This window comes from Myripristis murdjan, chromosome 8 (genome assembly GCF_902150065.1).
Source record: "Myripristis murdjan chromosome 8, fMyrMur1.1, whole genome shotgun sequence".
Taxonomy (NCBI): Eukaryota; Metazoa; Chordata; class Actinopteri; order Holocentriformes; family Holocentridae; genus Myripristis; species Myripristis murdjan.
In genome coordinates, this window is record NC_043987.1 from 25291617 (window position 1) to 25319436 (window position 27820).

At 42.6% G+C, this 27820-nt stretch overlaps 1 protein-coding gene and 1 long non-coding RNA gene across 6 annotated transcripts; one reads left to right on the forward strand and one right to left on the reverse strand.

The window, feature by feature from the left end:
- Positions 1 to 320: 320 nt before the first annotated feature.
- On the reverse strand, positions 321 to 27820 carry st8sia6 (ST8 alpha-N-acetyl-neuraminide alpha-2,8-sialyltransferase 6). 5 transcript variants are annotated; one of them, XM_030056998.1, is made up of 14 exons: positions 27673 to 27820; positions 27278 to 27543; positions 22029 to 22109; positions 21808 to 21882; positions 21162 to 21239; positions 20586 to 20663; positions 17238 to 17306; positions 16880 to 16948; positions 8927 to 9007; positions 8683 to 8760; positions 7607 to 7751; positions 4740 to 4852; positions 3063 to 3155; positions 321 to 2937 (listed from the first exon to the last, which is right to left on the reverse strand). In XM_030056998.1, the coding sequence occupies exons 2-14, from the start codon at positions 27367 to 27369 to the stop codon at positions 2460 to 2462; spliced, it is 1530 nt and encodes a 509-aa protein (XP_029912858.1). In that variant the 5' UTR covers positions 27370 to 27543; positions 27673 to 27820; the 3' UTR covers positions 321 to 2459. The 5 variants fall into 5 exon arrangements, with proteins under 5 accessions (XP_029912858.1, XP_029912856.1, XP_029912860.1 ...); XM_030056996.1 differs by having other exon boundaries at positions 27278 to 27546; positions 27673 to 27818; XM_030057000.1 differs by lacking the exon at positions 16880 to 16948 and having other exon boundaries at positions 27278 to 27546; positions 27673 to 27819.
- Positions 10909 to 24767, forward strand: LOC115362999 (uncharacterized). The gene is made up of 3 exons (XR_003928574.1): positions 10909 to 11077; positions 16153 to 16199; positions 24683 to 24767. It is a non-coding gene; the product is annotated as an uncharacterized LOC115362999 (long non-coding RNA).

The window sequence follows — 27820 nt, forward strand, 5'->3', positions numbered from 1 at the left end:
CAAGTATTGTCGTCTTTTGAGTCATTTAGCCTAATTCTGCGTGTTTCTCTGGATCTCGACATCATTGTAAATGAGAGAACCCTCATTGATTTACATGGCTCAAATGAATGAATGAATCCCCTATGACCAAAGACAATCTGCTGTTTTCGGAGATGAAACACTGCATCCTAGTGGCAAATGCTGTCAGATGTTTACAGCTTGCTCTCGGTAGCTCAGACACTAAATTAAACATATTGCTGAGAAAATCAATTGAATTCTACTTTTTTTTTTTTTTTTTTGAGCAACAATATAGTTAACAGCCACCCACTGCGACAAAGAGAACCGTTCTGATAAATATTTATTGCGTACACCTTCATTTATCTCACCAGTAGGTGTTCACAGAGATCAAATTTTCAAAAGTTCACATGATTTCAGAGTTTCCCCACAAAAGATAGTAATCCATTACCCAACAGTATAGCAAAACCACATTTAAGACATTTAAAGTATGACCCGTAAAGGCAAGAATGCTAGGTTAATTAAATCCAATCTACCTTCATCATCCATCAAAATGCAAGTTGATGACAGTTTTTACCCCAAGAAAATGATTCAGTGACTTTTAACTTTATCTTTTATCTGAGTTACAGTCAAATCTGTTATTTTAGCAACCACATCCTCTTAAACAACTAAACCTGCGTGTTGGTTTTGTAGAGCATTTAGCAGACAAAAGTTTTAGCAGTACAGTACTGAAAGTTATGTGCACCATTTCCTGTGTGGTCACCATGGTGACAGGAAAGGTTGCATGTTTCATAGTGGCTGTGACTCTCTCTGAGCTGCTCACCATAGCAACTTTTGTCAGGAGAGACCTCCTGGAGGTGTTTACTGGTGCCATTATTTGTTTGTATCTGTGGCCTCTCTGTTTAGTCCTTGGCTCTGAGTCTTGCTTAGAGACACCACACACACTTCCAGTTGAGCCAGAGGCTGCTGGGAGGATCTGCTGTGAAGAGTGGTGGAGGTCACAAACCCCAGCAGGAGCCCCGAGACCTGAGGCTGAGGCTCAGCTCATCTCTGTGCCACATTCAGCACTGTCACATGAAACTGATTGAGGAAGAGAGAGCGGAAATTCTCTCTGACACCAGCGACTGGTTTGTGCAATATTCATGTGTACAAGCACACGTTTTCAAAGTGGAAGCAGTGCCACAAACATGTGACATGCTGACGAGTGTTAAGATGCAATACATCCTTGTTCTGTGTGAGATCATTAGATATCTTCATTGTGTCATTATGTATGACCTTGCTTAATATTTTCCACTCAAAGAGGTAGTGGATTCTCTTCAAAATACATTCAGTTTGAAATAAAATTGCTATTAGGTGATTGACATAAGGCACTAAATTGCAAACATCACAAAAGGCTCAAATGTTACTCTTTTTTGACATGGCTTTCTAGTGTCAGAAAAATAACCGTTCCTCCAGCCTCTAGCTGGAACAACTGCAAATAAATAGTCATAGATACACAAAAATATTATACATTGAACATAATATTTACAGTCTCATTACTTTCACGTTTTGATTTTAGTGCAAACGTCTTAGCTGCTGATGACCCTGCTCGACAATCTCAACAAGTCCAAGCATCCATATCTTTCTCCTCTAATGAAATCTGTATGATAAGCCAAAATACAAACCATCTAGAGACTACAGACTGATCCAGTCAATCTAACACACATCAGAGGCCTTATGAATGAAGACTTGAGGCTGAAGCTGGAAAGAAGGCACTGTGCTCCTGTTAGAGGCAAACATTTTTTCAGGAATCCTGTGCATCATGGGATTCCTGTGGGATTCCCATGGACTGGGGGTCAGTTTCAGGATTCATAAAGTGAAAAAGTGGGACAGAACAAGAAAAAAAGTCATCGGAAGTGGGCGAGACAGGAATCATAACAATAATAGGTCAGTTTTCATGTATAAATATGCAGTTCTAATATGAATAAGTGCTGTTTATTTTGGAATAATACTAGTTGTTGTGTTGTCTTTTTTGTTTTTGTTTTTTAATCTCTCCTGTCTGCTCTGGTGGCTGGTTGATGGTTGGTTGCAGCCACTTGAGCAGTGTGTGGCGTGTGTGAATTGATGACCATACACTGTATAAAAGTGTGGGCCAACCTACTAGCCAAATGGTGTGAATAAAAAAAATTAAAAAAAACTGGCCAGTAGAGCACAAGTAAACTAAAAGAGTGATGGCCAATACATCAAATCAAAGTCACTGCATTGCCTATGGGTAGAGTAAAAAAGCAAAAACAAAAAAAAAAAACAACAACAACACAGGAATAGGATGGGACAGGGCAGATTTTTTTTGAAACTCTCAAACTTGGGTTGGTATAGGAGTAATTTTGTGACAGTGGAATAGGACAGGAGTGAAAACCCACTCCACTGTCACCCTCTAACAGCTGTGGTGTCAGCTGCAGCTGAAGGCTTTCCTCTGCCTCCAGCTCCTATCTGGTGTCCGGGGGACATTTTCCCAGCTGAACCCTGAGCACACCCTGATTGTGCAGCTTCAACAACTGTTCAAACTCAGCAGGCATGGTGTGAACTCTCTTTTTAAATTGAACGTCATCGTAATAGTGGTTGGTGAGGGGTTGGTGTCCATATGGGTGCAGGCTGAAGGGCCAGAAGCCATACAAATCCACGCGAGAACAGACTTCCAGCGCCAGACTAACCATCATCAAGCCAGTGCTGAGCCGCGATTCCTTGAGGCCCTGCGAGCGCCAGAACTGGTTCAGACTCCGGAGGTAGTCTGGGTTGAGGAAGACAGGCTGGGTGGGGCTTTTAAAGTCTTGGATAGCATACAGGACCCTCAGCGACACGGGTGTGTTGAAGGCGTAGGAGAAGGCAGGTAGAAGCACAAGGGAATCGCCATAGACGTTCAGGCTCTCCACAAAGGGACGATGGCGCTCCATCAGGTTCTTGTACCTGAAAAAGAAAGCAGAACGCGTGAATCGGCAAGACGTACACATGAGCTAGATGTTAGAGGTAAGTGAGGACTGACAGGTGATGATGCAATGGAATTCATGCAGTCTACAAATTCATGCACTCACTTGAAGAGGATGATGCTCGGGTTAACCGTCACGAGGTTTGTCTTGCTCCCTACATCTTTCTCATAGCCATCTGTCACAGGAGGTAGATTGCACCTGAACAAGGGACAAAGCGATTAAAGACTTCACTGGTTGAAATTTCAGTAACGATTGAATTGCTTAATCAAAAATCAAGGCTAAAGTAAAAATAACAGCAGTAGACTCTCTACAAATGGTCTGTTATGGAGCCAAAGGGAGCCAGTTCGCAGTGAATGGTCACTCAACAGAGAACAATGGGCCTCATTCATATATATAAAAAATTCCCCCTCGCCGGGTCCTCTACCAGAGGCCTGGGAGCCTGAGGGTTCTGCACAGTGTCTTAGCTGTTCTGAGGACCTGTTGCTCTTCTGGACAGAGATCTCAGATGTTGTTCCTGGAATCGGCTGGAGCCACTCTCACAGTTTGGGGGTCATGGCCCCGAGAGCTCCGATTACCCCCGGCACCACTATTGCCTTCACTTCCCACATCTTCTCTAGCTCCTCTCTCAGCCCTTGGTGTTTTTCGAGCTTCTCGTGTTCCTTCATCCTGATGTTGATATCGTTTGGAATCGCTACGTCTATCACTACTGCTTTCGTCTGCCGTTTGTCGACCACCACGATGTCTGGTCGATTAACCATCTCCACCTTATCAGTCGGGATCTGGACGTCCCACAGAATCTTGGTTCTGTCGTTCCCCGCCACCTTTGGAGGTGTCCCAGAATTTCCCTGGTTGGGATCAATAAAGTATATCTACCTATCTATCTATCTATCTTCCAGTTTGACCCTGGGACTTCCACCCCAATTCAGCGCAGATGTTCCTGTACACTCTGCCAGTCACCTAGTTATGGCGCTCCATGTATGCTGTAGCTGCCAGCATCGTGCATCCTGCTGTGATGTGCTGTACTGTCTCAGGGGCCCCTCTGCACAGCCTGCACCCGGGCTCCTGCCTGGTGTGGTAAACCCCGGTCTCTATGGATCCTGTGCTCGGGCCTGTTCTTGTGCTGCCATGATCAGAGCCTCTGTGCCGTCTCTCAGTCCAGCATTTTCCAGCCACTGGTATGTTTTCTTTATATCAGCCACTGACATATCTCTGTATGTGTGTTTATCTATCTATCTATCTCTATAGATAGATAGATAGCATTCACTGAAAGACTGTATTCCCACCAATTTGAACTCAAGTTGTATTCTTCAGTTTGTCTTAATCATTTTTCTTACTTTGTATAAACATGTACTTATTTTGGAATAACTTTCTTGCACAATAATAAGTATAATAAGTAATAAGTAGCAGCAGCACTACATTTTTTTTTGCTTCCTCACCATCTTTAGACATGCACATACCAACTGGCATGTGCTTTCAATTTAAGAAAGTGGTGGGATTTATCAATAGAAGAACACAGATGCAATCAATTGTGCAGTTTAAGAACACGTCATGAATCTGACGTGTTCTTTTCTTCTTAGGGACCTTTCTCAAGAAGAAATTTTAACTCTGTGCAGCTTTTTTGTCCTTTTTTACTTTGCTAGCTTTCAGCACCAGCACTTTTACTTCTACTAACGTAAAATAGCAACAAAGTAACATTGCTTCTCGTAGGATATCCTGCTACTCTTTCCACTGTTGTCAGCATTTATAATCCAGTAAATTGCATACAAAGGACAAATTTCCCACCTGAAAACAAACTGGGCAGAATCGATCCTCTCTCCACAGCTGCTGTTGGCCAGGACCCCCCCATTCCCAATAACAGCGCATGTGTCCAATGGTTTATTTAAAAAAGGATGGTCCTGGAACCAACATAAAGCAGAGGCATACAGCATTTAGTGTTTGTGATTGTGCTTTATGATGCACTTTAAGTGACAAACCATGGAAAACAAAGTAGGACAAGACATTGTGGACTCATCCAGGTAACCATTCATAAAAAATTAACTAAAATAACACCTCCACAAGCTTGAGTTTGCACAGGGTGTAGCTCAGTGGCAGACTATCTGATTTCATGACACTGAGTCTCCTGTTCAACTCTCTGTGTTTCCAAACATTAACATGTCAAATATGAAAACAGTGTTGTGAAAATGATTTCTGGGTTGGCAGATTCTCTCAGACAGACAGTAAACCTCTCAGTGTATATACACAGTAAGTGAAGTATGGGTCAAAAGTCTAAGAAAATACAGTCAACTGAGAAATTCGGAGGATAAACTGAAATTAAGCTGAACATTAGTCTAAGGGCCAAACAGTTGCTGATCTTAACAAAGGAAAAAATAGTTGGTAGAAGATGAGAATTATAATCTATTCTAGAAGAAGACAAGTTGTCTTTGGTGCCTCAAGATGCAATTAATCAAACCTTCTACATCCCCTGCAGGCTTTGGGCCGTGACAGCTTCTAGGCGAGATAGTAAACGCTGCGCTGTATTACACCATGCTTCATATTGTTTTCAATGCATTACACGTGACTGCATTCCAGTAATTTATGATATGCTTTATTTAAAACAAGATACAGGTCGTCACTTAATAGTTCTGGCTCCTTCCTGTCTGTTTGCCAGTGCTCACAAGCAAGAAAAAAACAAGATATCATGTAACAGGTTAACCTAATATAGTTACCCTTATGTGTACTTACGTTGAACTAGCCGCAGCGTTGTTATTTTTGTGAATGGATCGCCTATTTGTACCTTATAATGTGTGGTGCAATCAAATAGTGAGTACCAAGGGGTCACAGGTCAGACTTAGAGCCACAGAACTTGAATGGAGTAGAATGGACTTTCCCATTCAAATCAACATAGCAGGAGCCATTTTTATGCACAGCACATCTCATCACTGTTCCAGCCAGTGTGAGGCGCTTTGCGGTCCTACTGATGTGTGTCGTCACCATAGCAACGATCCACAATCGCCGCCAACAGTTCCTGACCGTTCAGCTCCATTCAGGTTCTGTGGGTACAGCATTTAACAGCACATCCCTTCTGACCTCCGTGCCTCCCACTGATGTATAATATACCAGAGATTTTACTTTGGAGGTTGAAGCCACAAATATTCTTAAACCAGACACCTGCGATTTAACAAGCTTCAGCTACAGGTAACACCATCAACCGGCTTGTTCCAGGTGAGAAGCTGGTAATTTAATTTACAGCGCTGCGACTTTTCTCTGAAAGTTTTTACAACAGATAACTGTAACGTTATCCTAAAACTGTTTTCAGTAAACAGACTCAAGCTTTTAGCTCTGACATTTTTTTGACACTTTGATGGCTTGAGTATAGTAAGTAGGCAGATGCCATACACTGTCCCCATGACGACAGTTTATGGGCAGATAATCAGTGAAGTCAAGGATTGGAGAAAACGTTCACTGCACTGAGTTTTATGTTAAAAGCAACATGAGGGACTTCCTATGGTGCCAGTGTGGCTCTTGAGTTTGCCCAATTCTTTGCTATAAAAATCCTGTGGATTTTCTCTTCCCTGATATCTGATGCCCTAGCGCTGCCTATGCAAATCTCTATCAAAACAGATTGTTGCCATAGTTACAAAGCTCTCTCCTCAGGTTTAGCCAGGGGGAGTGGTGGCAAGTTTTCACCTCAAATTAAGTAAGTCTTAATATTTATACAACAGTCAGGCTTAATTAGACTAGTCTAACTTGACAGTGTAAGACCAGGGTAAGGCCAAGCTTAATCTTACACTAAGATTATGTAACTTTATTGTAGTGCCAGTGTTGTCATTGTGTTTGCCTGATTTTGATGTATGAAAATCCTGTGGATTTCGTTTCCTTATACCTGTTGCCGCAGCACTGCCTATGCAAATTGTAGACATTTGCCACAGTTTTCTTCTGTCTGTGTGCTGTGATTGGGATGACCTGTGTTACCTGCCTGTCTGTTAATAATACAAGGTAAATTAAAAACCATTTATTTTTTATTTCCCTCAACAGCTGACAGATTGTCTGCATCATAAATTAAAAATCCTTCAAAGTTGAAAATTTTCCACCGAGGTTGACAGAGCCAGACATTATAAAGAGAGCAAAATGCCTCTGTTATATCATTTTTCCAAAGTTGGGCACACCAATATGGCATCATGGTGGCTTCATGTTTTATTACATTATCAGCAATCAAACTGATAATGTAATTGCTAAACAAGTAGTCTGCATGTGGACTTGAGCCTTTGTGTTTTTGGTGTTTTCCGAATAAACCTGTAACACTGTGGAAGACGCATGTTTTAAGGGGGTAATAAAAAGTCTTCTGCTCATTGCAGTGGTTTCTATCCCTATCACTTAGAGGACTTTATCAAAAATCGTTGATTTCTATCTATCTGCCTTCACTTACCAATGTTATAGGGCTGAGAGGCTATTGGTTCATGGTAGCATATGTTATTTCAGATAACAAGGCCCCCAGACTCAGTTTGGTAGCTCCTTTAGGTTAACAAATTAGCTACTGGAAGCAGTGAAATCATCAGATACCAGATACTGGGCTCTAAATAAACGTGAACTTGGACTCTAGAAAAGTATCTACCCCCCAAAGAGCTAGGTAAAGGGTTGCAGTAATAATTTCGAGGTTAATCACAGAATACCTTTGGAAAGACGTCGAAGACCTGTTGGGGCACCTTGTACGGCTTTCTCTTCTCACCGTCGTACGTAACCTCTGATCCCACTGGGGTGTTGGCCTGCGTTACGATGGCCTTGGTGAGCCCACTGCAACTGCTGTTGAGCAGAGATCTGGAGAACAACAAGGCCTCACTTAACAACATAATACAGCATGACAGTTCACCCAAAACCCAGCTCCACAAACAAATACCCGTCCCCTTGCACTGGGGTGAGGGAAGACATGGATGATCACGGCAGACTGGAGAGGCGTCTTTACTGTCTGCAGCTATTAGGCTGTTGAAGAGGTTATAAATCGATCAACATCATCATTGTGGTTGCTGCACAGCACTTTAGACTGCTTCATAGTTATACAGGCAAGATCTTGTACTGTTTGTTGCTATTGTTTGTTATTGTGCCATAAGTCTGTGTGTGACTGTGGTCTGTATTTTACACTCGGCTGCAAATCAAATTTCCTGTGGAGCCATAATTAAGTTGAACCGTGAACTATGAAACCTCACGAAATCAAACAATCTGTATGGGTACTTTGCACTCGGAGCAAGTGGAAAATGCCTTTTTTGGTATTTTGAGCAAGCTGTTTCTTAACTGGATGGGTGAGAGATGCAAGTTGGTGAGTCAGTTTAACAACGTAATGACAATGCAACAACCAAATGTTATGACTAGAAAGCAGAAAAGCAGCTCCAGACAGATAGCTAATCCTCTGAAGTTATAAATTAAGCATTCCCTTTCATGCATAGGACTTTAATTCCAGGGAGCTGGATAAAGGCAGAGGTGGCAGGCAGCAGAGTGATGGGGGCAGGGGGTAAATCCCCACTGTGCTGGAGTCTCACATGACCTTAAGCTGCCATTATAGTCTGAGGAACATGACGTTAACACTGCTTTTCTACACTGCGTGCTACTACTTGGATTTCCGCCCATGCTTCTCCTTGCATGTCTACAGATCTTCCTCTCTCTATTTTTATAAAAAAGGAAACAAGTAACACATGGGGACTTGTTTTTTCTCAACTTCTTCGACAGGGTTTACATGTACATTTTTTTTTTTTACCTCAACACTTTGACATTTTCCTCCTGCCTCTTCCAGCTGTGATTGTAACGCTCCATTATATTGTCGATGATTTGCTCGCTGTGACACACACACACACACACACACACACACACACACACACACACACACACACACACACACACACAGACACAGACACAGGGTTAGGTAGCACTTGATAACATGAAACAAAGGCACAGCAAAAGATGCCATGTAATAGAGAAGCAGGGATGGTGTTTGTTCTCACCTGCAGTCTTTACATGGTGTCGAGGCGCCAGATGCAATTTTCTTGGGTGCGTGCTGGTAAGGGCCTTGAGGTCCGACATTACTATGAAATAAAACAGAAACAAAACAGAGGTGAATGGATTAGTAACATGCAGGAGCTAGAGAGTGAGATTAGAGAGAAAATCTAATTGGCTGTAAGCCAGGGGTCCTATTTTTTCCTGGCTCGGGCTGCATCTGCTGTTTACATCAACAGAAGAAAACCTGCATGTTATCTACTATGTGGTCTTATGCTCATCTCTGACATTACATAAAACAAAGAAAATGAATGCAATATATCAAAGTGACTGTCAACTGCTGCCTCAAAGGTGCTGAACTACTGTGTGACTCCCAGCCGGGTGTGTGTTTGTAACAGTGACTGAGAGTCGTCGTGGTTACAACACACGCCCTGCTTAAATAATGCAGTTTCCTGAGCAAAACTGACTGCTAAACTAATTTAAGAACGAAATGTTCTTGACGTGACATGCTGGTGACACATAGTGATGATAAATATTAAGTGCAGGTGGACACATTTTCTGCATGTTTGCAGGGCTTTTGTATTTTTCCATTGCGTGTTCGACTTTCTGTGCAACCAAGTTCCTGTAGAAAAGAACAAACAAACAATAACACTTGAGGGCTTTGCACACTTTAGGCCTAATTAAGGCTTAAGCATGGTGTACATATTTTCTTACTGTCAGCACAGCCTACATGACAAGTGAAACATACAATGCATTTCTGCCACTCACAAGTATATTGACTTAGCCAAACACCACAGATATCCTGTGGCAGAAGATCAAATTCACCATACTGGCCACTTCATGAGTTGTGCTTTAATAAAGTCCTTTCAAAAGGCTTTGCTAATCATTAACATATTTGGGGTAGCTATGTTTGCTGACAATGAATTAAAAAAAAAAAAAAGCATTCCGTCTGGTTTAGATGATGAGAAATAATTACCAATACTGTACATGAATGAGTTACTCTTCACAAAAAAAGTGAAGAGATTGAAGTGAATGTTCACCCTACAACAACATTTGACCCAAAACTGCAGCTATACACACACACACACACACACACACTGTAGGTGAGAGATGTGCCCGCTGCATGTAAAGAGCATTATTTTTTAATTGTTTTGAAATGGCGACCTGCCCATTCAAGGTGGATTTTTTTTGGCATCAGAACAATCATAAGTGGAGGCATGTCTCATCGCAGACAGTGCAACAGACAGTGGAAAAAGTGCCAGTCTGATGCAATACGAATAACCTGAGTCTGAGGCCTGGACCGAGCCAAGACATAGGAGTCAAGTTGCTGCAGCTGTCTGGAAAGAACTTTTCATATTTCCCCCTGTCATAAACACACCGTACCAAGGTAAACAAACACAGCGCATCCATCAGAAGTGTTTTCGTTTCAGCACGACACCGTCTACTGCCACAAAACATTTAGTTCCCTTTTACCGACCTCACGTACAAACTTGTGACAGTGTTGTATTTATGCCATAAAAAAAAGCATTGCATGCAATCCATTTGTAAAAGCACATAAACATCAAATCAACCAGTGGCTGTAAGAGCAGATTGTAAAAATGGTGGAGTTTAAACTGTGCCCTCTCTCAAAGTGAGTCATACATTAAACCACAGAGACGTCTGGGTTCATCAGGAAATGCATACTCATTTGCCTGAAACTCCCCTAAAACAACAACACAAACCCCCTAAATGGCTTCCTCTTTTTGAACTTTCTGAACACAAAGCTATCATTCCTCAGTGGTTTCATGCATGACAACCCACAGCAACGTGCTTGGCAGAGCCGTAGTGTGCCGAGGACACTGACAGTTGCACGGAAGTGTCAGACTCTGACTCGTTTCACTTCCACATCCACTTCTCGCACCCAGCGATGCACGAGCGCCATTACACACTTGCAATTCTGGCATTTCATTCACCAAGTTCAATTAGGAGAAGCAGCGGAGGCAAGGATCCCGCTGCCCAGGCACGCCCGCATGTCTGACTACCATGACTACTAAACCCACATCTTGCCCAGGGAGCTGAGGAGCCCGAGTTAGAGGTGTGTGCATGTGCGAAGCCGGGCTTACCTGTAACTGAACACATACAAGAAGACAGCGGTCAGCAGGGTCCCCAACATGAGGAAGGTGAGCGTACAGGAGAAGAGCAGCTTCAACACTACGCCCCTCATACCTCTCCCTCCCGCTGACGTCCTCGGCTGCCTCCCTTCACCCTCGCCCGTTTCCTTTACCTTGCTCAGCACTTGCGCTTTCTTATTTACTCCTGCTCTGTTTTCCTCTCCTCTCGAGATTTCCCCTTGCACCCCCTACCAACCCACCCACCCACCCCACTCCTCCTTCCCCTACTTCTCCCTCTCCTTCTCCCCAGCTTGTGCCTCACACTCTCTCTGTGTTAATCTTTTGCCTCTCCACGCTGTTATTTTTGCTTTTTCTCTCCCCCCCCCACCTCCACCTTTCTTTCTCCTGATCCGGCTAGCTGTCTGGTTTCTCTCTCTCTCTCTCTCTCTCTTTCTTTCTCCTCCTCTTCGGGTGGATAACAGCACGCCTCCTCCGTTATCAGGCTTCTGGCTCTTGAACAAGCCAGTCCTCTGTATCCTGTGCACCTCTGTTTCAGTCCTTTATCTCTGTGTGTCTTTGGATGTCCAGGCAGGCAAAGTCGAGGCTGTTTATTTATTTTTTTCCCCCCCTCTGCTGCTTTACATCCTCCTTCAGTCCTTGTGGTGTGTGTTTAGTCCGTCCATCTTCATTAAATCTCTCTCTCTCACACACACACACCTTCTGTCTCTCGGTTGTTCATGCAGACATTCTACTTTCCACTCAAACTAAAGCTGTTGCTCATTCGAATCTCCACCCCCTTCCCCAGAGCCCCAGCCCTCTCTCTGCTCACCCCACCCTCCCCCAGACATCCTCCGCCCACAACCCTGAGCCCCTCTCCCCCTTGCACAAAAAGAGCCGGTAGCATGAGTGCCCCGTACTGAATTAGCCCATGGTTTGCCATTATGCCGGTGTGCACGTGTGTGTGTGTGTGTGTATGTGTGTGAGTGTCAGGGAACTTGTTCAAAGACAATGAGGGCCAGAGGAGGAGAAGGGCAGAGGCTACAGGCCCTATCATATATCTGTCTTAACTTTTAATGCCTCACACAAGCCCCACACCTACACACACGTTAAGTATACACACCGCCCCGCAGGGTTTCTTTCAGTGTGAGGTTCAACTCTGCCAGCAGCTCATATCGACTAACGAGACGAGTGAGTTTTTCCTCAGTTTGAGGTTTAGGGAGGGTGTGAGGTAGCCTGGCATCACCAGATGAAGTAAATAAAACATGAGCTTGCAGATTTAGCTGGTTTCCCAAGCTGGGGGGGGAACCTGTTTGTAACATGGCTGCAGTGCTGGCTGGATCACCAGGGAGACGAACACAACAGGGGAGCGGAAATGAGGGAAACAGAGAGAAACAGAGATAGAGAGAAAGAGAGAGAGAGAGAGAGACAAAGGGAGAGAGCAGACAGAGATGCAGTGTTGATGCCCCGAGGAGCCATAACTCATCTGCCGTTTGGCTTTTGTTTGGTGACTCTGTATTACCAGCTGTGTGGTGGAAAGAGAATGAAGGGCTGGGGCTGGGGGGTGATGTTCAGAGACGGTTTCAGGAAGGTATTTGTTCTAGGACAGTCTCTGGAAAATATGCCGAATTGCGCGGTGTGCAATCTGACAGTGAACTCACGCTAATCAACGCCACACTCCATCCAACAGACAGCTCTTTTCTCCCCTGTGGACTTGAACCGTGAGATGATGTGCTCTCTTTTCAGTGGTCAACTCCACTGAGGCGATCATGCCAAGTAACGTTTGCCTGAGGCATTCTGAGTGAGCTGAATTGTGCCAATTCAAGCCAGGCCCCCCCTTCACCCCTTCCTAACCCCTCACCCCCCTCCCCTCTCAACCCCCCAAAACAATAAAACCTTTAGAAATGTGTTTTTGTTGGCAGATTTCAGGGTGTGCAGTGAACTTTGGCAACTTCCTGTCAGGTTGGGTGAGGCTGCTTAGCTGGGACAAAAAGTAAAAGAGGCGTAATGAGCAGTAACGATGGCCATGCAACGGATAACGTCAGGCTAATGGCACTGCTGGGGACAGACCTCATTAAGGAAACGAAGAGCTGCACTGACACTGCTCTTTACCTCAAACCATTTAGCGGAACATCCAGTCAGGTAATGGTTTCCTGACAGATGAGCGCCGTCCCCCGCACCCATGGATCTTAGTGGCTTCAGCGAGCAGCTGGGCCTCTCATGGGGAATGTGTGCTATGCGTCTGCAATGTGTTCTGCTGTCCTCAATTACTGTACCATCTGGACTTCGCATACTTTGACATGTAACACCTACCATGTGACCTCACAAATGATTGAGAGGATGATGGGTGGATGTACAAGTCAATTCCAGACTTTATTTCTCATTTTGACGATGTGCAGGGTCAGGGTTTCTCACGCTCGCCCCTCTCTCTACACATGGTAAAAAAAAGTATTTATTGTCTGGAGCTGGTGTGGAGAAAACTCACTCTTCTCCACAGGCAGTTTCTATCTGAATCTTGTTAAAAAGACAGATAAAGAATTCTCCCCCGGGCAATGGGCCTGCAGGAGGAAAATACACAGACACGCATGACCTACACGCGTCATAAGACACAATCAGGAATGTGGAGAGAAAATGTGGGAGTAAGATTCGCTCCAGCTTGGAGACTTCACAGAAACTAGGCTGCGAGTGGGAGAGGGAGTCAGCTCCCCAGAACAATAGGAGCACCATTAAGAGACACACCTTCTGTCTTCAGAGGTCTCTTAAATCCAATATCCAGACCTCTCGTCTCATTTCCTCTCATCATAGGAGATGCTGTAGCCTCCCCCACACATCAGTCATTAGCTTATTACAGACAAAGACGCAATTTCCAGAGAGTTCATAAGCTACTTAAGCACATTAATGCATTTTTCAAGACCACATTCATTATCATGTAACACACTTTCTCAGCGCTGTGCAATACCACGCCTTGTGCCCCTCAGGCAAACCATATTGGATATCATATTGGATGAATCGTCTAAATGATTGATGTGTGCGACTGATCTATTATTCAGCAGGGCAGAAGTCAGCACAAAGTGGACAAATTCTAGCATGTTTGGCTGTGAATGAGAGCCTGTTTGTGCCTGTGTTGGCGGTGACAGGGAGCTGGGTTTGTAAAGGGGCACTACTGCTTTGATTTCAGTGTATTTGCGCAGGGCTGCACGAGGGCTGCTAAAACATGTTTGCGTAGGTGTTTGTGAGTGTCTGTGTGTGTGTGTGTATGTGCTTCCTGTCTGACCCAGCCCAGCTGCTCCTGACAGGGAGTCAAGTCACAGCGCGTGATGAGGCTTAGCCTCGGGGTGGCTGGGAAGCAGTTAAGGAGGGTGGGGGCGGTGGGAGGGGGTGGGGTAGGGCGGTGGGTGGTTGCACCAGCGTGGTTGGGCTGGTGGTGCACTTCTTCATATAGCCCATATGGTGTCATTATCACAGGACAGGACTAGGATGTGGCAAACCTTTGCAGTCTGAAATGCCACCAACTTTACAGGTCACAGCTCAGCTTTTAGTAGTTAAAAAACTGAGGACTGAACGCAGCGACGTTTTACAAATTCTACTTCAAGATGATCGGTATAACTTCAATTTTTCATTCAACAACAAAACAAAATGGAGAGCTGAGTTCAATTAAGTTAAATTTCTAAGTTTCCCATTTTTAACAGTTTAACAGATTTCGATAGATAGATAGATTTTTTTATATATATTTTGTTAATATTCATATCTTCATATACCCCACAAGGGAAGCAAACAGAGGGAGGGGCTACACTTCCACCTGACACCCACTTTGCACTGTCTTACTGTCTTCAGCACGTTTGTTTATATTTTAGTTTACTAAAATGTGTTTGAAGCAGATCACATCTGTTTTATGTCAGAATGTAGTCGATTATGCCTTAAAACATAAACACACTGTCGTCGAGTTTCCCATTAAATGTTGATTCATGCAGTTTACATCCTGAAGGGCTTCACATGCATGAATATACACGTGTACAGTGTGTATACAGCACGTACGTTTAGTGCACTCAAAACAGTGAATGTGGTGGGTTGTTCACTTTATATTATTTGTGTATTTTTTATATTTGTGTAATTTACTTAAAATACATGTCTTTGTTCAGTTAACATGTTATTTTCTAATAACGTCCATGTAATTGTGTGTCTTCTTACTGCTACAAAATGTTTTCATGTTGTTGATAACAAAAACATTAAGGTTAAGTGAATTAGGATTGAGATATTTCTTACATCTGGAAGGTGGAAGTAATGTAATGCAATGCCAGGTGCCTTAAAGTCCCAATGCAGAAGAAGTTTTAAATCAAAAAGAAGGAGGAGGAGGAGGAGGAGGAGGAGGAGGAGGAGAACAAGACTGTTTTGAATTTTTGGCTGTTGATCATTCTGAGTTGGAGGAGGGAGGAGGCCATTTCTTTTCATCTGCACCTTTTTTTGTTGTATTTTCATATTGTGCATGATTGTATTTTGTGTTTGTGGTACAAGACATGTTTTAAATATATATATATATAATTTTTCTTTGGCATGCTTCTTTAGTTGTAAAGAGCTGGTGGGTCTTGGAAATGCTTAACTTCAGCTGCGTGACCCAGGTCAGGCTGCTTTTATCCTGTCACACACACAGCCTATCTGTGAACAACTCACCACCGTGAAACCATGCTATAAATAATAATCATATAACTCTATATTGAGTCTATGAACGTTACTCTGCAGGCGACCGCAAGACTGTTTACCGACAGTTCAACACCTCCAGTCCAGACAAAGCTCTGTATGCGTTTAGCTCTGAGTCGGCTGCTTTTGTAACCGAGTCTCTGTGGTTTGAAGTTTAGTTTAGTTTCAGATATCAGGCTTATTTTCCTTATTCTCCCTGTCAGCCAATTTGGCGCTGATAAAATCACTGCTGATATAAACCTATCATCTTCTTCCTGCTGCTTCATATTAAAATCTTACCATTGGCGAACCAGCAGGAGGCTTTTATTGTGAAGCAGGTACAGAAAATGCTTTGTGTTTGCATGCAAGTTTAACAACCAGATGTTGTTGTTTTAATTATGATGATGATGATTATGTTGATGAGTCTCTTGTTTATTCATTTTTATACTTTTCTTGTTTTTTCTTTCCTCCAGCTTGTGATTGGCTCCACTAATCTGACATGACGTGAGCCAAAAAACAGGTAAAATGTGCATTTTGCATTATTAGTATTATTAGTATTAATAATATTTTGTCCTCCTTGACTCCACAGTTTGGGATCTGCTGCCTTTTCACACTTTTTGAAGATTTAATTTTGGGTTCAGCACTCCTCTGAGAATCAGCTCCTCTTCCAGCCAGTCTTTACCGACCAATCAGAATCAAGCATTCAACGTAGGCATGTAATAAGCTGTTGTTGTATTATTCATCAATAAACATTTGTCCATCCAATTTTTAGTATCTTAGTAGAATTTACCCTCTTTTTACATTGCGACAAACATTCAAAATCACTGTTCCGGCCCTTTAAGCTGCCATTATAGTTTGAGGAATATGGAAATTTGACCCTGGTAAGTTCCCGTACTGATTATCTATGTGTAAATCTCCTTCCATGCATACACTTCTTCCTCTATTTATGTAAACGGGGAAGGACTCGCCACTGTTTCATGAGAGTGGGATGTTGGACCGGGTAAAGACAGGGTGAGCGTATAAATGAGCGTATGGATCAATTTCTCTCGTGCTGTCGAATTTGTCTTGTCAGTTTCTTTTTGCCTAGATTCTATATCTGAAATGAAAAAAAAAAAGAAAAAAAAAAAGCTGGACAAAAATGATAATTGTTGCTCTTTAACTTTTGGCAAAACTTTTTACAGCGTTCGTGCGATTGTTTACCTTTTGACGTTGTCCTCCTGCTTCTTCAGGTTGTCAGGGGGACGCTCTGCTGGTTTGTCAGCATTGTTGCTGTGACACACACGCAGAAATCACCCATAAAGTAATTCACAAAACACTATAAAGGATTTATGAGGATGAAAAATGATTAGGTAGACTCAGAGGACAGTGGCAGTCAGTGGTTACATTAGCTTTAACTTTTTACTATATTTATATCAAGTTGTCAGAGGAATGCTCCACTACTTTGTCAGCGTTGTTGCTGAGACACACACACACACACACACACACACACGTAAATGGACATAATTGTTACTCTTTGACTTTTGGCAAAACTTTTCAAAGCGTTCGTGTGATTGTTTACCTTTTGACGTTGTCCTCCTGTCTCTTCAAGTTGTCAGAAGAATGCTCCACTACTTTGTCAGCGTTGTTGCTGTGACACACACACACACACACACACACACACACACACACACGCGCGCGTAAATGAAGGACATAATTGTTATTCTTTGACTTTCGGCAAAACTTTTTGCAGCATTCGTGCGATTATTTACCTTTTGACCCTGCTCAATGAAATGCGTCCGGCTGAGTCAGTGGCTTCTTTTAAATCTAAGCTTGAAAACATACTTTTATCACACCGCCTCCCCTGATTCTGTTTCTTTTTGCCATTTTTAATTTTTAATGCTGTGTACTTTTATTCATTTATGCACTTTAATGTTATGTTATGTTTTATGTGTTCTTGGTTTGCTATGTTAAGGGCTTTGTAACTTTGTTCTGATAAGTGCTACAGAAATGAAGATATTATTATTATTGTTAAAGACATTAATAGTAATAATAATAGTACTAGTAGTGTTACTATTAGTAATATTCAGGTATTTAACTGGCAAATATTAGTTCTTCAAAAATTTCGCTGTCGTGAAAACACTGGATGAAAGATTTAGCCACAAAGGAGTGGTAAAGCTAAATTTTTAATTCTGAAATTCTTGCAAACTCCGTACCAGGATTAGACAGTGAGTCAGATCGTCCTGTTCCCAAAGTAACAGGATGTTAATACACTAAGGTTAATATTGTCACTGCACCCCAGAGAGTTTGAACTGGAGCAGAACAAACTTTCCTGTTCAAATTAATATAGACAACATGTCATCTTCTCAGCTCACATGCTTCCCTTTCCTGTGTGTGTGTGTGTTTTTTTTCTCACGGTAGCAGCTAATTATTTTATTTACCCAAGCTGCCAAACAGTTTCAAGACTGTTCTACTGCAATTCAAGTTCTCTGCCCTTCCTATTTGTTCTCCCAGAGCATCCATTTTAGTTTCAGTCCAACAGGGGGCGATATTGTCTTCAAACAGACAGGATACAACTCTGATTTGAGCTGCCAAGCGGTTAGGCAATGGTAATCCTCCTCATCCCATGTTAATTTGTTAATTTCTTCAGATTTATTCTCTAATTCTCTGATGACCTTTCAATAAAAATAATAAAAATAATAATAATAAATAATAAATTTGGGGTTGCTGGTAGTGCAGAAAAAACATAGAACCTTGGCATTGAATTCATATTTATACAGTTTATGCTGCCATTAAGTGTAACAGGTAAATCCTTCAGTCTAATCAAATCCTGTTGTGTTTTATACAATAACATGGATTTTTTTTAGATTATTATCTACAATTACCCCAAGGTGTCTGAACCCAGTTTGAGGATTTTACTTGTGCTGTAGTTAATTTTTCTCCCTGACACAGGACGGTTTAGATGTTCCCCTGCAGTCACTCTCTTCCTCTTTTTCCTCTCTACCTTCAGCTGTGGCTCTGATGTTACTGATCCATTCTCCTCTGTGTGTGTGAGTGGTTGCGTCTGTGTCTGCTGCATGGATGTGTCTGCCATCTTGAGGCCGGCGTCTAAACTCTGTCCTGCTCCCCCTGCTGTACGTGGTCCTGCTCCCCCTGCTGTACCTGGTCCTGCTGTACCTGGTTCTGCTTTACCTGGTCCTGCTCCCCCTGCTGTACCTGGTCCTGCTGTACCTGGTTCTTCTCCCCCTGCTGTACCTGGTCCAGCTCCCCCTCCTGTACCTGGTCCAGCTCCCCCTTCTGTACCTGGCCTCGATGTACCTGGTCCTGCTCCCCCTGCTGTACCTGGTCCCGCTGTACCTGGTCCTGCTCCCCCTGCTGTACCTGGTCCTGCTTTACCTGGTCCTGCTCCCCCTGGTCCTGCTGTACCTGGTTCTGCTTTACCTGGTTGTGCTCCCCCTGCTGTACCTGGTCCTGCTCCCCCTGCTGTACCCGGTCCTGCTGTACCTGGTCCTGCTCCCACTGCTGTACCTGGTCCTGCTGTACCTGGTCCTGATCCCCCTGCTGTACCTGGTCCCGCTGTACCTGGTCCTGCTCTACCTGGTCCTGCTGTACCTGGTCCTGCTGTACCTGGTCCTGCTGTACCTGGTCCTGCTGTACCTGGTCCTGCTGTACCTGGTCCTGCTCCCCCTGCTGTACCTGGTCCTGCTCCACCTGCTGTACCTGGTCATGCTCCCCCTGCTGTACCTGGTCCTGCTCCCCCTGCTGTACCTGGTCCTGCTGTACCTGGTTCTGCTCCCCCTGCTGTACCTGGTCCTGCTGTACCTGGTTCTGCTCCCCTTCCTGTACCTGGTCCAGCTCCCCCCCCTGTACCTGGTCCAGCTACCCCTCCTGTACCTGGCCTCGATGTACCTGGTCCTGCTCCCCCTGCTGTACCTGGTTCTGCTCCCCCTGCTGTACCTGGTCCTGCTGTACCTGGTTCTTATCCCCTTCCTGTACCTGGTCCAGCTCCCCCTCCTGTACCTGGTCCAGCTCCCCCTGCTGTACCTGGTCCTGCTCCCCCTGCTGTACCTGGTCCCGCTGTACCTGGTCCTGCTCCCCCTGCTGTACCTGGTCCTGCTTTACCTGGTCCTGCTCCCCCTGCTGTACCTGGTCCCGCTGTACCTGGTCCTGCTCCCCCTGCTGTACCTGGTCCTGCTTTACCTGGTCCTGCTCCCCCTGCTGTACCTGGTCCCGCTGTACCTGGTCCTGCTCCCCCTGCTGTACCTGGTCCTGCTCCCCCTGCTGTACCTGGTCCTGCTTTACCTGGTCCTGCTCCCCCTGCTGTACCCGGTCCTGCTGTACCTGGTTCTGCTTTACCTGGTTGTGCTCCCCCTGCTGTACCTGGTCCTGCTCCCCCTGCTGTACCCAGTCCTGCTGTACCTGGTCCTGCTCCCACTGCTGTACCCGGTCCTGCTGTACCTGGTCCTGCTCCCCCTGCTGTACCCGGTCCTGCTGTACCTGGTCCTGCTCCCCCTGCTGTACCCGGTCCTGCTGTACCTGGTCCTGCTCCCACTGCTGTACCTGGTCCTGCTCCCCCTGCTGTACCTGGTCCTGCTGTACCTGGTCCTGCTGTACCTGGTCCTGCTCCCCCTGCTGTACCTGGTCCTGCTCCCCCTGCTGTACCTGGTCCTGCTCCCCCTGCTGTACCTGGTCCTGCTCCCCCTGCTGTACCTGGTCCTGCTCCCCCTGCCGTACCTGGTCCTGCTTTACCTGCTGTATCCAAAATATCCAAAAGGCATTGCAATTTGCACAGAGACCCTGGTGGGCCAGTCAGAAATAAAGTTCAACAGCTGGAGTTTCAAATGGAGCATTTGTTGTGTCTTCCTGTCCAACACAAAACGGTGTGTGTAATGAATTCAACTCTGACAGCGTTTACCTGGTTGTTTTTTACCTTAACTTGTTGACATTGTCCTCCTGCTTCTTCAGATTTTGAGTGTAAGGCTTCACTACTTTGTCAGTGATGTTGTTGCTGTGACACACACACAAACAGACAAACAGTCAGGTACATAAAGCACATGCACAATAGTAAAAATATTATCGTGTAATGGTCATATCTTATACTATCCACTGTTGAACCCTTTAGGTTCTTTCAAATATTTGATTTAACTGGTAAAAGACATGAGACCTTGCTAGGACCAGATATCACCCATAACATGACTGAAAAAAAAAATGTACGAAACACTAAAACGTACTTATGAGCATTCAAAATGATTTGGTAATATCAGAAGAAAATGGCAATCAGACCTCAAAAGGAACAAATAAAGAGAAAAGGCAGAAATGCTGGCAAATTAACTAAAACATTATTAAAAAAAAAAAATTAATAAAAATCTACTTTTAACCTAGTATAAATGTATGTCTTGTATACATTACACTGCACCGGAGATAAAGTTAATAAATTTGATTTCTTTTTTGTCTCAAGTGTAAAACTGAAAAAGAATCTCTTCCTCCTTCCTCTCATTCCTCTTACCGTAGCTTTATGACTTTGTTGTCCTGCTCCCCCAAGTTGTCAGAGGAATGCTGTTCTACTTTGTCTGTGATGGTTTTCCTGTTACACACACACACACACACACACACACACACACAGTGCATAAAAGAAATGTTGCAACAATAAAATATTAACATTTCATATTTTTCCAAATTTACCATTTCATTCGTTTGGAGAATGGACTTATGTTAACAAATATGGTTTCAAATACATTTAGGTCCATAAGTATTTGGACAGTGACACAATATTCATAATTTTGTCCTTGTACACCATCACAGTGGATTTGAAATGGCGTGATCAAGATGTGACTGAAGTGCAGACTTTCAGCTTTAATTTAAGGGGTTTAACAACAACAATGTATAAAAGTGGCTGTAATTCATAAAGGGTTAATGCCATATTTTTGTTCAACCCCTTAAATTAAAGCTGAAAGTGTGCACTTCAGTCACATCTTGATCACTCCATTTCAAATCCACTGTGATGGTGTACAAGGACAACATTACAAATATTGTGTTTCGCACCATAGCTGTGTTACACAAGAAAAAAGTATAATTCTACCAAGAAGGGATACTTCATATTTCTTGACTTTTAGCAAAATTTTGACAGGGTTTATATAAAAATTGTTTTTCACCTGAGGTTTTCTAAGTTGTCTTCCTGCTTCTTCATGCTGTGAGTGAAATGCTCCACCACTTGGTCAGTGATACGGCTGTGACACCAAGACACACACACACACACACACACACACACACACACACACACACACACAGGGTCAGGTGGCACTTGAAAACATGTGATTAAGACACAGCAAAAGATGCCATGTAAGAGAGAACCAGGGATGCTGTCTGCTCTCACCTGCAGTCTTCACATGGTGCAGAGTTGCCGGATCCAATTCTCCTCTGGACATGATGGTAAGGGCCTTGAGGTCCTTTGTCACTATGAAATAAAACAGAGACAAAACAGAACTGAATGGATACGTAAAGTACAGAAATTAGAGAGCGAGATAAGACAGAACATTTAATTGGCTGTAAACCAAGGGTGCTGTTAAGCACATACAGCTGGGGCTGTATGTGCTATTTACATTATGACAAGGAAAACCTGTTTGGACCTATAGCTCTTACATAAAATAATGTGAATGAATGCAGTTATGCATGGTGACTGTCACTGACGCAGTAAAAGGTGCTGATGAACAATGTGACTCCCAACAGGGCGTGTGTTTCCAGCAATTATGACTGAGAATACTAGACAAGTTACCCTTCACTAAAAAAGTGACGAGATTATATTGAAAGTTCACCCTAAAACAACATTTGACCCCAAAACTAGAGCGATACACACTGGAAGTCCGGCCTACTCAGTCCAGCCCACAGGCAACTTCCGAGTGGCCCAACGAGCTTGAATTAAATAGGCCAATTTAATATTTTAAGTGTAATAATACTGAAATTATTATTAAATTCTTTGTTAACGGCTATGCCATTGAGTAGTTGAAATAGTTACAGCACTGCGTGGTCTAAAATCCGTAAGCCGTCAGGAAGGAAAACTAGCGTGAGAAACACCAGGATCAGCATCAGGAATTAACTATTTCTCATGGGAGCCAACTCCGACCGTGTATGCTGAGCACATCTCATGATTGACAGTCGCAACACAATGCCACGCCCAAACACCGAACCAATGTGTTTGAATTGCAATGAGATGAGTGCACTGTGGTAGTTAAAGATGATAATATTCAGAGGCATGATGTTGGGAAACACCAAACTGTCCGGACAGGACAATCACAGCAGAGCGACTCTAAAGTGTAAAGTTCAATGGCATTTTGCAGTCGGAAGTGAGGCTATGCAAAGACCGAGAGATACAGCAGTTTCCCTTTGCTTGTCCTGGATCGTATGTGTGTGTGTGTGTGTGTGTGCGCATGAGAGAGAAATGGAAAACAGTGGGGAGAGGGAGGGAGGGAGGCACTGGTCTTCAAACCTGTTTTTAAAATCTGGCCCAACTGCATTGTTAACTGAATGGCCCTGTAGTTTTGAATCGGCTGCATGACCCTTTGAAACAGCGCACTATGCCTCCGTGGTTTCAGTGAGACACCATTTGTTTAGACAAGGTTTGTGCTGTTCATAAAAATCTCTTTGTGCCTTATTCCACAAAAAGCAGGTTGCAAACATTTACAAGCTACACAGACAAAAAAAAAAAAAGTGAACTATCCAGGTGCCACTGATTTTCTCATATTTCATCAACGTAGACAGACAAGGCACTGACACACCCTATACACAAATGTGGCCACAATGAGCCCTATAAACTAATGGTCTTCTCCATAGTAAACACGTCTTGTTTTCATCTTTATTCTCAACTTAACCAGTTAAATTAAGACTTTGATCATCAAAGGTTTCATGTCACATCATATTTAGATTCTTGCTTCCCATGAACATTTAAAAGGGGGAAAAAATGGAATGAATGGAATTTTTTTGTTGTTTTATTCATGCTATCTCTAAATCTATTTAATAAAAGTACCTGACAGTTGGCCTTTTTTATTTTTTACACTTATATTGGAGCCCCTCTCTTTCTTTGGTTCTTTGTGTGTGTTTTTGTGTTGTGCCCCTCGTTTCTCCCCTCTTTGTCTGTATTTAATTTAAAAGCATAAAAATTGCAGTGCAAAAGAAAAGATTGTGAAATGTTCTGTGACTGAAAGAAAAAGCACTACAATAAAGTATTTAAAATAAATAAATAAATACATCTATCAGTCAGTCCCACAACGGCAGTGATAAATACCCCAAGACTTGGGGTAGTGACATCAAAACAACATTTATTCAAAATCCAATAACAAGAAACAAGAAACTGTCGGATTTTAATGACATCTTATGATTGGAGCTGTGTCACCTGGGTGTGATCATGCACAGACCAAGAGAACTACAGCAGCTTCCCTCCCTTTATCCTAGATTGTTTGTTTGTGTGTGTGTGTGTGTGTGTGTGTGTGTGTGTGTGTGTAGGGGCCCCACTGAAACACAGAGCAGAGGAGAGGAGAAAAACTACAGCGACTACAAATGATAAAAACCTGCCGGTATGCGATGCACAAAGCCTTTTCTCCCACTAGGCTTGAATGTGTGTTGCTTAAAAGTTATAAGTGAATTGGTTAAATGTTAAATGTACTGGTTAAGTGTCTGGACCTCTGACCTTGAGTAAAAATCACATGAGGGTCTTTGAGTAACATGAAACCTGTTTTTTTTTCTTTATTTATTTGATGAAATGACACATTTACAGCCATGGTTTCTCTTCATTTAGTCTTGTGTGATCATTTCCTTCAACCTATGAAAATATTAAGCCTTTGGTGCAACAGGTTAACAGTTGCCTTCTAGCACTGCTGGCCAAGACCTACTTTTGGATCTTCTGCTCAGTTAGATTAGATCTTCTGCTCAGTTAAATTATCTGACGTGACGCATGACGCATCATATGAAATGAAAGGCAATTACATGTGGTGAGTTAAGGATTAAAAACTAGTCTGTCCACTTTGTCATTCTCAGATTCTGACAAACCTGCCCAAGATGAAAAGGCCCAAGTGGAGAAACAGAATCCAGCATAAGACATCTGGTGGAGCAGGAAGTTATGGTGTTGATTAATGTCCAGAAAAGTTTTTTTGGTTTTTGGATATAAGAGGCCACAACTTCATTTTATCCTGTATCCTGACACTGAACATGTGAAAATTTGAAATTTGAAGAAATTCCATTCAGGTGTTTCTGGGATGTCACTTTTACGAGACTGAGACCGGGCAGCCCAAGAACATGATGTCTCAGGTTGTGCGTGTTGCCGACATGGGGGCATGACTTAAAGGAGAAGTACATCCAAATTATAGGAGATTTAAAAAAAAAAAAAAAAAAAAAAAAACAGACAACAGCATCATTGCCGTGAAAACTCATCTGAGCTAATTAAATTGATCAAACCAGAGAGAGGTGTTACCCTTACCCCTGACTAAACATAAAAAAAACAAAAGATGACAGCAGGTGAAACAAGTTTGTGAGCCAAGAAGACCACAAATGCAATATAAGCCAAGGGTTTGGTTTCTGAAACAGTATCTCATGATAAATTAAAACAAACCTGAGATTTAAGGAGAGGTTTAAATGAATTCTTATCAAGTGTAGGCCAGTTTTACAGTTTGGTGCAGCATAATTTAATGGTAAACCCTGATTTAATCTGTTTTTTTTTTTTTTTTTTTTTTTAATTAAGCCTTATTGGTGCAACACAGCCTAAGTCACTGCCAGTTCAACATCATCACACAATAGCTGCAGAACAGGTTTTATATGTTACATGACTGCACTCAGAAAAGCCTTTAGGTAGACTAAAATCTACTTAAAGGCTTGTAGTAGCTTGATAGTGCATTTTTGTTGTATCTACCTCATGAGTCTAATTTAGTTATTAAAAAAAAAAAAAAAAAAAAAGCACATTTGAAACCAACAGTAGTTTGCATGGACTTCATCTTGTATTTTACAGCTTAAATGTCCTCGGTGTGTGTCAGTGTTTTACTCGGCATTGCAGTGGGATTGGAGTGTGGTGTAGTTTATCGCATTAGCGTGTAGATATGCCTGTTTTTTTGCTTGATAACTTCAATGAAACATTGGAAATATGTTGCAAAATTCAAATATCCATTATTTGGGCATTTTGTTGTCTTTACAGGTGGCTTTAAAGACATACAGCATTCATTTTGAGACATTTTGGCACAAAACAACTTAAAAAAAAAAAAAAACAGTCCAAAAAAATCCATTCAGATCACAAATCACAAATCTCGTCACACATCTTGATACAAGCCAAGATAACAGGAATTATTTACATATGTTAAGCCAAGGCATTCATTTCCTGATCTACCAGACCTTAAATAAATGTGCCGTGACTAAACCCTTCAAAATTCCTGCTCATCTCTATTATGGCAAAACAAACTGACTTAATCTGACTGTGAGATGAACAATGCAGTTATCCACATTGTACTTAAAACTATTACTGGCCTATATTGTGAGCATCAGACAGCAGGGGATAGTAAGGTGCTGAGCTGTCTGATACTGCATGTAGGTGGCGTTGTGGACTGATATAAAGAGTTTGTGTTATGAATAATAATAATAATAATAATAATAATAATAATAATAATAATAGATAATGAACTGACAGAAAAAAAATTAAGAGCTGAAGTCGATTTTAGTTTTACCTAAATTAATTACATCTATGGAAAAAAGTTTGAAATCCTCATGACATAATTCCACTTGAGTCAGTTTTTGGTATTATGGTGTGAAGAAAACCCTTTCCGTAAGGAGCCGACACACAAAAAAATGTATGGTAATAATAATCGAACAATTTAAATAATCATTTAAGAACAGCAAAAAACTTCGCACATCTATTCCTCGGGCAGGTGCGTCGGAAAAGGACAAACCAGTCCAAAGTAATTGAAGGATAAATTCCCGCACACTGGCCAACTTCCAGAACAAAGAGTTTATTGCGACGTTTCGGTCATAGACCTTTTTCAAGCAAATGTTTGTGCCAACAAAAGAAGTCATCTTAAATAGGATTGGCTGTGTGACTACAACCAATCACTTTTTACACACGTCTGATATAAACATTTACATACTCAATATCAATATACAATCACGACAGTATCAATACACATAGGGAGAGTAGCTACGATACAGTCAAGCAAAACACACAAAACATGTTTTATACATAAAAAGTTGTGACTGAATACATTAGGTCCTAATAAAAGGTAATGGCTAATGATTGCAGTCAGAAAAATTACAGCAGAATACATAGTTTAAATATAGAGAAAAAAAGAAGCAGAAAAGAGGAACTTATAATAAGAATGCACGAGTCCTCTAATAAATGTGAAAAAATTATCAAGCAGAATAAACCTACATCTGTAAGTAAACCCAAACGAATAGGTCACATAGGTAAATGATTAATAGACTATTAATCATTTACCTATGTAAATTGGCACAAACATTTGCTTGAAAAAGGTCTATGACCGAAACGTCGCAATAAACTCTCTGTTCTGGAAGTTAGCCAGTGTGCGGGAATTTATCCTTCAAATAATCATTTAAAAAAAATGGTTTGGTTCTGTGATGATGTGAGGCTCATCTTACCTGTTGGAGAAGTCGTGCCAGACGAATGTGTTCAGCATAAGCCAGAAGACGAGGACGACCAACGCAAAAAAGGATAAAAACAGTTTCTTCATATTTTTCACTTGTTTATTTTCTCCGTTGCTTCTCGTTGCCTCCCGTTGCTCTCTCCTCTTTCAGCTTGCTTAATCTGTCTCACCCTGCACCCACGGCGTTTTATTCTGCGTGGCCCTGCCCAGCCTCTGTCTGGTGTCACCGATCCATTTAAAGGAGGAGGGGAGTCTGACGCGCTGCTGGCGCACATGACAGGAGCAGGGCGCGGGATGAGGAAGGAGACGATGATAACGAAGGTTCCACACAGAGTATTAGAACACACAACATTAGCCATTGATCATTAATTTACGGCGTATTTTACTTACAATGCAGGCTGGGAACAGTTTTATACTGAGGGACCCGGTCCTGCCCACCCGCATGGCGCATGAACGCAAAGCAGAATGATTAAAACAAAACCAGGATATTAAAAGGGAAGAGGGAAACTAAAGATGATTGTCACAGGGTGACGAGTTG

Excerpts from the sequence above, each read along its gene's own strand:
- st8sia6 (XM_030056998.1), bottom strand. The coding sequence starts at position 27,369 with ATGAAGAAACTGTTTTTATCCTTTTTTGCGTTGGTCGTCCTCGTCTTC. Across the intron at positions 8,761-8,926 it reads ACACCATGTAAAGACTGCAG|CGAGCAAATCATCGACAATA; the intron begins GTGAGAACAAAC and ends TGTGTGTCACAG. Across the intron at positions 2,938-3,062 it reads CCGAGCATCATCCTCTTCAA|GTACAAGAACCTGATGGAGC; the intron begins GTGAGTGCATGA and ends TTTCTTTTTCAG.